We start from the raw sequence: 13,452 nt of genomic DNA on the forward strand, positions 1-13,452 counted from the left end.
TAAGTATAAGAGGTAGCTGCTGTGGTGGAGTTGTGGCAAGACAAATGGTCGACTGTGTCTAGTCAGGGAACATGACGGCATTTCCAAAATGCTTCTTGGTACTGAGAAATGTTTATATCGTTTTTTTATTTGGCAAGTTGTTTGACTTCTGTGTCCTCCTTCTTCCCTTGAATTCTCACTCTCTTTTCCAGCATTGTCTCTCTCATTTTCTTGTTCTGACCTTCCCTCACACAATCTCTCTCATCTTCTCTAATATTGTCTCCCTCTTGCTACGGTTGCCAGTGGTTACTGTAGCTACACGCAAAAGGGCGGCACATCGCAATTAGACAGCAATCGGTTGCCATGGTGCCGTTTCTGTCTTAAATAGGCCTGGTCTGTTTGTTGTTGTTTCTCTCCTTGTCTCACCCTCGTTCATTCGCTTCGTTATGAATGACGGATTGTGCTTGTTGCCGCTTGCCTTATGCGACAGCATCAAGCGATAATCTGCAGCATGGACTTTTTTTTTTTTGCTTAAATGTCCCTCAGTTTTAAGTGTTCCCATAAGAGACGAGAGGGAGGAGGGAGAGACAGAGATCATAATAGTCTCATTGAAGGTGTGTGCAGCCTCTATAGTGAGCTACAGCTTCCCTTCCAGACCCAATGAGAGACTGTGAATAGCAGGAGGGCTGCTACATCTCACAGCTAACTCTTTATGACTTGTTTTATGGAAATAACCTAGTTGATTACATGCTGGCTAATAGCGCAAGCATTAAGAGGCTATTGGCTCCGGCCCCTAGCAGTGTTGGCTGCTTCAATTGGATACTAATGAGACTGGAGATGGAGGAGATGGTGATGTTGTTTACTCGAGGAGAGTAAACAACAACATTGTTCAGAGAGACGAGCTGACAATTAGACCTGACAACATGAGATAAAAGGAACGACAATGCAGAGCTTTTTGTTCACTCCGCCGTCCCACATTCCTACTTAACTGTGGAAAATGTTGAAAACTTTGAACATCCCGGCCGGGGGGGAAGACGAGTAGAAAATAGAGAATCGGGCAAATAAACAAAGTGAGCTAATGAGAGAGAGAAAGATTGTGAGACAGAAACAGAGAGAGGAGTAGTCAAAACAAGAGAAGTGAGGGAAGGTCGAGGTTGAGGTGGAGAGGTTGAGGGTTGTGATTATGGAGTGACAGCGTTGGCGGCTCTCTCATGATTCCCAGGTAATTACAAGGCAAGGTGATCCTTAGAAACCTGGGACGTCAGCACCTTATGCACGCATCACAGCTCCTGGTTGTGTGTATGCATGTGTGTGTGTGCTGCAGAAAGAGCTTAGTAATGTTTGAGGACCCCCCCACACACACACACACACAACACAAATACACATGCCAACGACTCACTTATGGCCACACAACAGATTAGCATCCACTGAAAGAATTAGCCGCTATCAATAAATAACAATCACACTCATTTGTCCTTAACACCGTCATGCCACATGTGCAGTTTGTGTGTGCATATTACATTCTCTGATAATGTTTTTAAAATTCAGGCCTGAATAAGAAACCTATTACAAAGACTTAAACCAGCCATGCAAACTGTGATACATTCACAATGAACGCAAACAAAGTATTACTTTATTTTGACTCTCGGTCCTGCCCCGCTCCTCCTCTCAGCAAATATTTTGCGTAACTTAAGTCCTAAAATGCAGGCCAGTAACTGCCAGATAAGCATCGGGCCAGCTCAGTCAACGGAGCATGCCATTCTTACCAAATGATCATTAGAAACTGGCAACCTGCACAGGAGCTTAATGGTGCTGAGCCACGGGGCTTAGAGAGGGAAAGAGGCGGGAGCAAGAGGAGGAGGTGAGGAGAGGAAAGGGTAGGTGAGAAGAGGAGAGAAGCAGCACATCAGAGCAGATAAAGGAGTTGCTTTCCATGAGTTTAGGACACAGAAAGTGAACATATAACACGACTACTCCTCCGTTCTCTCTCTCTTTCTGTCTTTTGCTTTATAGACTGTGGACCTGAGGCTGACACTGTGGTCCAAACCAACACTTTCACAGCTACCAAATGATATAAACAGATTTCATGTGCTGTGGCTGGAGCCTCACTAAAAAAGGGATTCAGCAGGGTTCGACTTCTGTGTGTGTGTGTGTGTGTAAGATAAAGTGGCAGGCAGAGTGCAGTGCCAGCACTAACACCGGGGCCTCAGCCAGGATGAAAGGAGCTGTCACGATGGCTCACGGAGGAAAAGAGGAAAAATACATCCATCCACGCTCCTCTCCTCTACATTTATCCCCTCCTCTCCCTATGCATCTGTTACAGTTCTGTTTCTCAATCCATATGGGTTATATAAAAAAAGGCAACCACTGCTTTTCACACCCAGTGCCGTGTGGAACATTTCTTCAGTACATTTGCTTTCCTGTACTTACTACACTTCTTGTCACTATCCAAAATGGAACGCTACATTTAAGATGCAGCAAATGTGCCGTGCTAAAACATTTCTCCGACATATTCCTAGAATTAATAAGGTCAATTGAATGTGCCTGAGTGGAGCTAAACCCATAATGACTTGTGTATCCTGAAATACTTTGCTTTAGTGACCAGCATCAAAAGAGGGTTGAGTGAAAGACCTTCTTTCATTTGCTCAGGCTAAAGCTGCCGGCCTTGGTGGACTCACAGTCTGTGTGTGAGTGTGTGTGTGTGTACATGCAATGCGGGGAGACTGTGACAGCTCACTGATCAAAACCTATGATGGGAGGGGAGCAGGTAACAGACTTGTGGTGGTAGCAGCGGTGGGGGAGTCTCAGGTAGCAGCCGCTGTCAATCTTCGTCTTGTCCCTGGAAGTGTGTGTGTGTGTTTGTGTGTGCGCCCATGCACCTGTATGCTCTTCTGTTTGTCATGTATGCACACACTCCCGCGAGCATGTACAGTAAGCTCGTTTTCTCTTTCATGTGTGACCGTTACATGTTCCATCAACAAACGGGGACTTCTGGCGTCCAAACAGGTCCATGTCTGTCTGCTCAACTTCGGAGGGGCGGCACTCAAAAAACAGGTAAACATAGTTGAGAGATGTATGCTGCCTCAGTGCTGCATATACTGTCTGTATATGCACTGTATCATTTCAGCACAGTGCAGTTTGAAGAGCCAGGATGATGGAGAGGGAGAGAGAGGGGCTCCATGTTTGGGATTTTATGAAAAAAAGTGAACACTGAAATATGTAATGTTGACTGAATTTGAGCCAAGCACACAAACAGGCTGAATGTCTGTGGCCATTTTCTCACTGACAACTCTCTCCTAGAACTCATAAGAGATATTTGGGACAGCTGATAGGAAGGTGGTGAAGAGGAATGACTGTCAGGTAGCATTAGACACTCTGATTTAACCAAGAGAAATTGTCGGCACATGACAGCTTTTTCATGTCTTGGTGGATCAAGTTTGTAGTTTTTTTTCACATACAGTACACGTATTACTGTGTTTTGCTGTAGATGTGAACAGTTGCTGCCAACTCTTTACCAGCAGAGCAGCAGCAACGTTGCTTTAGCTTTCAGCCAAGCTTGCTGCTCCTCCTCAGTCATTTTCATGATATGACATTTTTTTCACACTGAAAAATCCGCAAGTACCATCATGAACAATGTGATATGGCACACCACTAAATGTATAAACTGTTGGGTCTTTTTATAAGTTGCTGAGATGAAAAAAAAGCCCTGAATGTAACACTCAGTGGTCTTAAATTTGGTCTTTATCACCAAGCTACTTTTACACTTTTACTTGCAAACAAGCGAATAACGGCTGACTTACACATCCACCGGCCAGGATCTCTGCTGCCAGGGGGACTGTGCCATCTTTCTGTCTGGTCTTTCCTCGCACAAAGTCATTCACCTGTACACACAAAGGTTACAATATCAAGCAAAGACCAAGGATTCTTAAAGCAGGTGGAACACGAAAACGTAGAAAATTAATAGAATAAATATTAATATACTTCAATATTCACAATATTTCATTGTTTCAAATCACAACTGGAGCTTCTAACTTTAGCAGTAATCACCATATACTGACATGTTGTAATGTTGCTGTTTGCACCACAAATATCAAGTGCTGTAAGCGCTGTTTGTCAAGATGTTTGATTGACAGTTAACAGATGCAGGAATACAAGAAGGTTAAGCAGGTTTTGTGCATGTGCAGTTGTACAGTCAGTCACATCTATTTGTGTGTTATGTGTCAAGTATCACATGATATAAAATCCATCCGAAGGATTGAAGTGATCTCTGTCTGTGTGAGTGTGCATGCATGTGTCTGTGTGCTTCCTAACGCAGTGACTTACTGTGAGCTTTATGGCTTTCTCGGGCGCCACACCCAGTAGCTGTGGTACGAGACCTATCATTAGAAAAAGACCAAATGATTAGAAAAAAAAGAGTGCTGTGGTACCCCTACTCACACACACACACACACACACACACACACACACACACACACACACACACACACACACACACACACACATATACATGCATATACATACATATACCACTTCCACACACTCCACATGATGTGTGGCTTCCCGCCGCATGTGTCCAACCCCTGCAAGATCCCCCAGACGCTAATGAAATCTATTGATGTGGAGTGTGGGGACATCAGAGTAGCAACAAGAGGGAGAGAGAGAGGAAGAAAGAGAGGATGAAGAGGGAGAAACTGCTTCCCAGAATAGGAAAAAAGGGCAGAGTATAAAACAAACTAACCAAAAGTTTACGCAGACCTCAATTACAACCCGGAGCAGGATAAAAATAAACAAAATAATCACAACAGAGCAAAATGAAACTTGGCCCCCTACCCAGCCCGAAGGCAAGAAGGGGACACACACACACACACTCAGACAAACTCACACACACACACACACATTTCCTAGAAGTAGCAAACATAGTTAATAATCCACAGTAGTTTGTGTATAACAAGGCCACACACACACATAATCATATACTCAATTTGGAGCTTGGTGAAAGGACCTGCCTGGAACTCAGAAAAAAAGCCAAATCATTTTTGAAATATTTTTTCCAAATGCTGACGCACTTTCTTCAGCACACAACATACTATAAGACCCCATTATAAAAAAAACTGAAAAGATGCTCCTGTTTCTCTTTTTGTTTTATTGAGAGATCCTGGCATCACAATAATACATTAGCAATTGTGGCAATTTTGCGCCTCCTTCGCTAAACGCACATTCTTCTGAGGTTTTCAGCGAAGGCCCTTTGATCTTATATTACATAACTACAGTCTGGCTATCAGGATACCTGTCTGTCTGTCTGTCTGTCTGTCTGGAGCCAAACCCATCTGTCTCTGTGTCTGTGAAGCCATTCCACTCTTGATGGCCTTTGTGTTTCCCACAGAAATTCAAGCATTCAAGTTTCCTCTCAGGAGCCCAGTGCTGTCAATCAAAATCATGGGATTTTTAAAAGGCCCCTGCCACCATTCCAGGGGACCTTTTTTCAATCTGACCCAAACAATACGGACACACACACCCTAACCCCTGTTTCTGAAGATAGGGCAAGTAGCCATTTGCAATGTCACGGTCCGGTATGTGCGTACCTGTACGCCCAAGAAGTCGTTGCATGTCCGTGTGTGCATGCTACATACTTGTGCGTCTGCTCAGTGTCTGCATATGTGTTTGTATGAGTGTCTAAGGCCAGACATGCGACATCGTCACATCATGACACAGGCCTAAAGGTATGTGGCCTTGCGTGTGATGTTCATTGTCCTGCTCTGAAAGTCCCCAGCCACCCGGTAATCACTTCAAAGGAGACAGGTCAGCAGAGAGGTGAACCCACACCGCCCTCCGTCCAGCCTGCACTTTTCTTCTCCTCTTGTCTCCTCTCCCTTCTCTTTTATTGTCCCTACTACTCATTTTTCTTTCTTCTCTCTCATCTCAGCTCTTTTTTTTTTGTGGATTTGATTGCCTGTCGGTTGTTTTTGTCAAGGCTGACCGTAAATATAAAATTTCATTCTGACATAATAACACGTATTGTATGTTAAACCTACACTGGAACATTGCTCTCTAGCATGTCTATGGTAACTACCATGTTCTTGGAAACATTATTTATCGAGTGATTTGTACATGCCTTTAAGAAATATCTGGAAAGTACAAGTGATGCGTAACAGTGAATGCATTATAAACATTCCAACCCGTGCAAGCTGCTCCACTACTAATGAAGGACAAGTCCTGCATTGTAAACTCAAAGACACTATCTATGGTTTGCACCCATGACTTATTTGCAGAACTAAGACAATGTGGATATTTGACATTATACATTAAATAATGTATAAGTGGTCATGTACACTTACCTCGGTAAAGGCCGAAGAAGCCCTCGTAGCGCACCACCTTCTTGAAGCAATCGAAGCTGTTCTTGTACATGAGCTCTCCCACCAGGGAACCACTGCTCCTCTGGTTTTGCATGCGCGTCTTCACCAGATCAATGGGATATACCGCTGTGGCACCCACAGCTACAGAAAATGAAAAAAAAAAGCTTATTTAGGTACTGGTCACACATTATGAGGGTATAGTTTGTTTATTTCAATACACATATTCATTTAAGTGGTTGACTGTTACGGCCAAACTACCACTGTCCACCCTCTGCCTAATAGGCCTAATACATATTTGTGTTGTGAAGACAAGAGTAATAAAAAAAAAATGTTGTGAAACGCCACCAACATAGATGAGTTGGAGTAAAGAGAACACTGTGTTGTCCGGGTCATATGATATTTGATGATAAAGACTATAAGCTAGAGCTTCTTTTGAAACTATCAGAATGATGTGTGTGAAGTGCAACTAGATATGTGGGTTTAATGGTCGGTTCACCAACACTTTTGTGGACTACAGTAGCTCTTGAGGACGAAGAACTGTGAAAACTGTTGACAAGGGCTTATGCAAGAGCCATTCTAACAATTAGATTTATAATAATGATTTAATAGCCTTTTCATCTATTTTCTTGATTTTAGACTTTGTTCTTAAGTACAAATTAAGTTTACAAGTGGTCTGGGTCTGTCTTAAGAGTCAGGGACAAGTAGTCTGCCTTTCTCCACAGGGTAAAATCACTTACTGGACTTAAGAACAATAATGCCCCAATCTTGATGAGTTTGGAGTTTAAATAAAAATCAGTAAGTACACATAAACATTCCTAACGCAAGTTTCAAACTGCTTTTTGCACAGGAACTTTCACAGTAAAGCAGCTGCTGGAAAACTTGTCTCACTCCAAGAGCAAAAATAGTCCGGTACAAGCAAACCTCACAGAAAGAAGTACAAGAGGTCTGATAAGAACAAGCACTCCAAATAAAATTCTATTCACCTCCATTATACTAGGGTGGAAAACTAAAACTACTATGCTAAAACACCACTAGAGGTAGGTGAGAAAATATGTCTTTGTGATTTAGGTGAAGTGATCCTTTAAGAGGAAAAAGGCGGAGGAGGAAGGGGAAGTTTGGGGGGTAATGCTAAGAAAGACGTTCAAGTGTTTTGAGTCCCAGTGTCTTCAGCCCGTCAGACGGACACAAACAAAAAGAACCGACCCAAGGCGACAGATTTAATTAGAGAGAGACGGAGAGAGAAAAAGGGATAGCAGACCCATACCTCCTTATTAAGCTGTCTCCCTTGGGATAGAAGGAGGAGGAGAAGGGAGGAATGAAGGAAGGGAGGAGGAGGAGGAGAAGGAAAAACAGTGGGGAGTCTGAAGCCAAACACAAGACCCGGGCACCGCCCTTCACCCCCACTCTCATCCTCCCTCTTCTGATCACTCACACAGGTACAAAAGAATCCACACAGGACGGTTTTCTCATGGCACGAAGAGAGGCGAGAGACAGGACTGAGCGAGACAGAGGCATGATAAAGAGCGGGAAAGAGATTGAGTGAGAAAGAGAGGGAGCACTTCTCTTTAAGCAGGGAGCAACCGTTGCTCTTGTAAGTAAGGGAAAGGGCAATAGAGGGGCCATTGTCCTCTCTCTCTCACCCTTTTCTTATAAGGAAAGCAGAGGGCGAGGGGGGGAGCACATAGGCACGCAAGCAGGTAGGTGGGTGGGTGGGTGGTGGGGTGAAGGTATGCAGGGAGCCAATGGGACGTGACGCTTACCCCCTGCAATTGAGCCAAGGGTGAACCTGTAGGCCGACTCTGCCACCTGGATAAGGACGGGGCGGGAGCCATCACTGCCCAACTGCTGCTCACACAACGGAAAAGAGACAGAAAGTGAAAAAAGCAAATTAAAACTGTGAGACGGAGCAGCTGAAGAGAGACATGACTCGAGACAGGCCACTGTTTCAGACACTTCAGGACTGCTCCACATTAGACCTCACATGTAACACTAATTCTAATTCCACCACCCCGCAAGCTAAATTACAGGCTGTTATAGCAATCATTTGTCACACCTGTTGTATGGTATAGGTGATATAGGTGTATGGTTTGACAGCAAGTCACAATTCCATGATGGACATTGGCTTACAGCATAATGGTCATTTAGCAAAAGTATGCTGACAAGAAAGTGGGAGCAGGAAGATACTTGCATCTGAGAGTTAGTATGTGAGATGTGTGATGTATCTTGAGTTGGGGTTAGAAATACAGACAAAATTAAGCTTTCCGAGTTTTTGAAATTAATAACACACTGTTGCATAAAACATTGTTTAACAATTAACTACTTACTAATACCTAGTGCTGTTTCATTGCATTGCGCTGATAAAACAATCTGATCAACTTTTTGTGGGACTGTTCTGTCCTGTCTAACTGCTTTAAGTAATTAGGTAACATTTTAATGTATATTATTTTTGTCCCAAAGTTACTTTCACATGTAATCATGCTTTTTGATTGTTTTGAAAATTTTCAATCACAAAAAAACATAAATGATGGATTCTTTCTGATATAAGGTATCACATGTATAGTGTAAATATAAAAAAGTTCCCTTTGCATCAACTTTATAATTACTTTTCTCTTCTTCTACCTGAACTATTATGCGCAAAGCTGCTTATATCGTCTGTTGGTATATTTGTTCATCTTTACTTTCACTTCACTGTGCCTAATTTATCTGGCCTCCAGTGTGTGAGAGCATTTGTCAAAAAAAATCTGGAATCAAAGTGATCTAAGTGCACAGTTGTGATCATCACCACACTATGCAAAGACCCGAAGAGTGTTAGTAGCCTGCATTCACCGCACAGTAACATAAGCCACACTCCCCCCTCCACCTGAGGTACCTGTTGCCTTGTCTGGTCTGCTTAGGCCTGGCCTCTCGACCCTGGGGAGAGGTGGGGGGGTGGAGTGTTGTAAGTATGTATTTGTGTGGGTATGTGTGTGTGTGTGAGGGGGATGGGAGTATCTAGAACAGGTCCACCTGTCAGAGTGAACGCCCATCCCCCCCTTTACAATTCATCCCCAGAGCTTTCTTCCTGTCCAAATGTCTCCTTTAAACACAACCTCCTCCACTTCTACCATCCTCCTCAGGCAGACAGAGGAGTGGTGAGACTTAGCAATACCAACTGACAGGATGTTTGAGGGAGAAAGAGGGAACAAGTTAACAGGATATAAAAAGATAGAAGGCGAACTGACAAACATGTATAGAAATTAGAGAGAAAGAGAGAGAGACAGAGAGAAGTAGATCAAAAAAGGAAATGGAAGAGAACTAGCAAAAGATGACAGAGAGCTCCAGCTAGCTGGCGGCCAGCCCCTGAGGCCAAACCACAAGGGCCTAAAGCGGCTCATTGTGGTGGGACTGGCGTCTGTGTAGTGCTGGGCCCCTTTGCTTTCTCCCCTTTGGCCCCCGCCTGCTCCAATATGGCCTGGCCAAGCCTTCACTGTAGCGCTGGAACCCACCAGGCAACACAGCTCTGACCAAACAGGCCAGAGAAGGAAAACAGTCCTCTGCTCATCTGTCTGGCTGTCCATACGTCCTTCCTCCTCTTCTACATTACAAATTGCTCTTGTTAGCTGCTGCAAAGTCTCTTCACATCTATTATTTGCAAACTGAAGCATGTTTGAGGTTCATCAGGTCTTGAGGATGGCTCTGCTTGCCTTCATATCCCTGGATTTCTGAGTTCGGTGAGTAGGTTTTTTTAAGACACCAACCACATGTCAGGGAGAGGTCTGGTGGTGTTTTGACTCAAGAAAGTCTCTTTAAGTTTAAGTCTGTGATGGGAAGTTACGTGGACACGACTTAAATCCTCGGTATGAACTTTTGAAAATGAACATGACTGACGAGTACTGGCCAGTTGGCACTTTGGGGGCAAACTTTCCACTTTACAAAACTTGCTTGGAACTGTGTCTCTGTGTTTTCTTTCACTTACTCACGACTCTAAAACAATGAATTAACTTTGTAATTCTCGCCAGAATCACAAATCAAATGGATGCTTTGTTTTGAGGGATTAATTGCTTGTGAACAGGAGATATCATGATTCTTAATCATATTAGATATATCACATGTATATATCATCTGCATGGTGACATCTAGTGCTAGAGAATGTGCTGAGACGACAAAGTGCTGCCAGTGTGGAAGAGGAAACCAACCACATCAGCAAGTCTTCATATTCTGTACCTGTCTCTGGACCTCAGCCAAGTTGTAGGGCAGGGCGCCTTCCTCCAGCGGAGCGATGTTCTCAATGTCCACTAAACCAACACGTCTGATGAAGAGAGAGAATGGAGAGTGTGAGAGGTTTCAAGTAACTTTCAACTGTTGTAAAAACCCTCAGAGGATTATAATATTTGGTCAATACACCATCGAGTCCATGACCTTTGGAAGCACCGTCTGTCAGTCTGCAGTTACTCAAAGTTTATGGATACTTTGCCATCGTTCCATGTGAAAATACTGTGGCATTAAAAAATCCAGACTGTGTTTGGCATGATTGAGAAAGACAACCGATCTATAAGAACTGACAGCTTCCACTACTTTATCCCTTCATCCAAGTATAACAAAGATGTTTAACCTTTGGATGTAAAACTACTGCCTTTTTGAGTTTTCCATTGCATCTGTATGACGGTCCCAGATTTCCCAGGCTGAGGGAATGGGGAACGCCAAATCCCCCCACACAACCCTCTCCTCTGAATATTGGGGCTATTATCTCCCGCATCTCCAATCAAGGGGAGTAGAGAGGGCTATTAAAGTATCCCATTGCCCAGAAATAATAATCAGGTGGTGTCTCAGGCCGGGGTTAGAAATTATGAGCGCGCTGGTCGGGCCGCGAGGCAGACGCAAAGGAAGTGGGGGAATGTGAGACGCATACAGTTGTTGTGTGCCACGGATCATAGGGACTGGAATTGCCCTTTTTTTAAAGATAAATGGGAGTTTGGATTGGTTTTGGACTGAAAGAGGATTCTCTGGCACTGATGTAGTCATGTCTGATTCTTTTGATCCTTTGCAGAGAAGTTTGAGAGGGAAGAAAGCGCTCGTCTCACTGAGGTATGGGCCCTGGGGCTAAAGGTGCGCTTTGGGGGGGAAGTGTGGGATAGACTTACTCTGCACAACTGTTAAATGACTTAGGTATGAATTCAGTTGGGAGACGCTATCCCCCCATTACTGCCAATTTGCCTGTTCTCTCTGAAACATGCAATGAACGCCTATCACATCCACATTATTAATGATTGTTTCCTAAGTGATCCTACTATCTACCCCTAGACTGGACTGAATATAGAAAAGAAAGTTACACCCAAAACACTGTCACATTAAGAAAATTGAGTTATCACATGAAAGCTAGCGTGATTTTTGTGTGTGCCTTTTTTCTCTTGTTTAAAGATTTGGGGATGCTTTTTGCCGTGTGTGTTTGTGTCTGTCTTACCCACGGGGCTCTGATAGGTCAGCCAGCTGAAAGAGGATGTCCACCTCCATGGGTGTCACCTGGCCGAACCTCTGAGCTGCTATAATGAACTCCTCTACAAGGAAATAGAGATTTTTGTTTAGTTTTTACCACAAATTATGAGCAGCACATCTTATGATACAAAACAACATTAAGAGATATGCAGACAATAATAGATAAGCATTGCCATGAACATCTCAATTCTAAATCCATCCATTTTTCTGTCCATCTGTGTCCAAGTCATGGTGGCAGAGCTTTTCTCTTTAGCCACATCCTCTAGCTCAACCCCAAGGCCAGATGGGATATATATAATTCCACCAGAGTGTTTTGGCTATGGAGACCTCCACAGGGAGCATGTACCCCAGGTACCTGAACAATCTAAATGCCTCCTTCCAATGCAAAGGAGCTCCAAGCTCCAACTGAATGTCTGAGCTCTCAGATACCAACTTTTCAGGCTCAGTTTCCATATCACCATGAGAGGACAAGGGTGCAACATCCACGAGACTATGAGTGGGGCACCAACATGGCTGTCTATCTCACGCTACTTTACACATACACTCACTTGCAGCTTCTTATCTCCGACTCCATAACTCAAGGCAGCAACTCTGTCTTCCCTTAAAGAGGGTGATTGGTCTTTTCCAGTCTAACATTTGGAGGTGCTGACAATGTTCCTAAGGGCTGCACGGCTGGCTGCAAACTAACCCAGTGTATGCTGAAGGTCATGGCCAGATGGAGCCAACAGAACTACATCATCAGCAAAGAGCAATGCAATTGAGGTGTCTACAAGCTGAATGCTCTCAATTCCTTGGCTGAGATTGCAGATTCTGTCATTGGAAATTACAAACAGAATAGGTGATGAGGAACAGCTCTGGTGGATCCCAAAGGCCACTAAAACATGTCTGGCCTGCTAAAGAGAACGCAGAAACAGCTCTCTGTGCAGTTATACAAGTACTGGCACCACGTTTTGTGGCAGCAGTTTCAAGCGAGGGTGAATAGCTGGTCCACTGTTTCACAACCAAGACAGAATATGCATTGCGCCACCTTCATTCATGCACTTTAATTGCTTTGGCTTTGGTAAAAAGCAGCATAACAAATCTGGCCTGGAGCTTACAATGTTTCAATGCCATTGTCACAGTGTATTAACTATAACTTGTCCGAAAAGCAGCACACACTGCTTTTTATATCTATCTGTTGTTGGTATGTTTCACTTTGCCGTGATATATTTTCATTACTATGTGATATTCTACACACTGAAATGAGTCGAAATATGTAGCAAAAAGCTGAATTAACCACCTAAAGCTTCCAATCTGTGATCACAAACAAGAGCAGTTTCCTGTGAATAACAACTGTGACTGACATCTCTTTTATTCTTTTATTCAGCCTTCATGATACTGCATCATAGACTCAGTATCACCAGTTGATATTATGTTGCAGTACACCAAGATAATATGATAAAGTGTTCATTTGCACATTTACTGCAATTCATGTGGAGGCAGTACAAACATTTACAGTTAGATACCTTGATTGTGCATTCCACAATGCATTTTGTGTGTGCTTTACCTTTAATTCAGTACGTGTTTCATATCGTGTTTCATATTTGGGAGTTTCTAGTATCCCATAGGCTGCTGTCTATATCGTCAGTGATTTCTTGTGTTTCCCAGA

The 13,452-nt window shown here is 43.5% G+C and overlaps 1 protein-coding gene across 1 annotated transcript in view; it reads right to left on the bottom strand.

Moving 5' to 3' along the window:
- LOC121619660 (calcium-binding mitochondrial carrier protein Aralar2) overlaps window positions 1–13,452 on the bottom strand; it is a 46,440-nt gene that overhangs the window by 10,929 nt on the left and 22,059 nt on the right. The window contains exons 8-13 of the mRNA XM_041955504.1: window positions 11,773–11,866; window positions 10,536–10,620; window positions 8,093–8,177; window positions 6,315–6,473; window positions 4,303–4,355; window positions 3,780–3,860 (exon numbers count right to left, since the gene is read on the bottom strand). Coding sequence (XP_041811438.1) covers window positions 3,780–3,860; window positions 4,303–4,355; window positions 6,315–6,473; window positions 8,093–8,177; window positions 10,536–10,620; window positions 11,773–11,866 — 557 coding nt within the window. The remainder of the gene's footprint in view (window positions 1–3,779; window positions 3,861–4,302; window positions 4,356–6,314; window positions 6,474–8,092; window positions 8,178–10,535; window positions 10,621–11,772; window positions 11,867–13,452) is intronic.

The sequence above is a fragment of the Chelmon rostratus genome, chromosome 16 (assembly GCF_017976325.1).
Source record: "Chelmon rostratus isolate fCheRos1 chromosome 16, fCheRos1.pri, whole genome shotgun sequence".
In the NCBI taxonomy this organism is placed as follows: domain Eukaryota; kingdom Metazoa; phylum Chordata; class Actinopteri; order Chaetodontiformes; family Chaetodontidae; genus Chelmon; species Chelmon rostratus.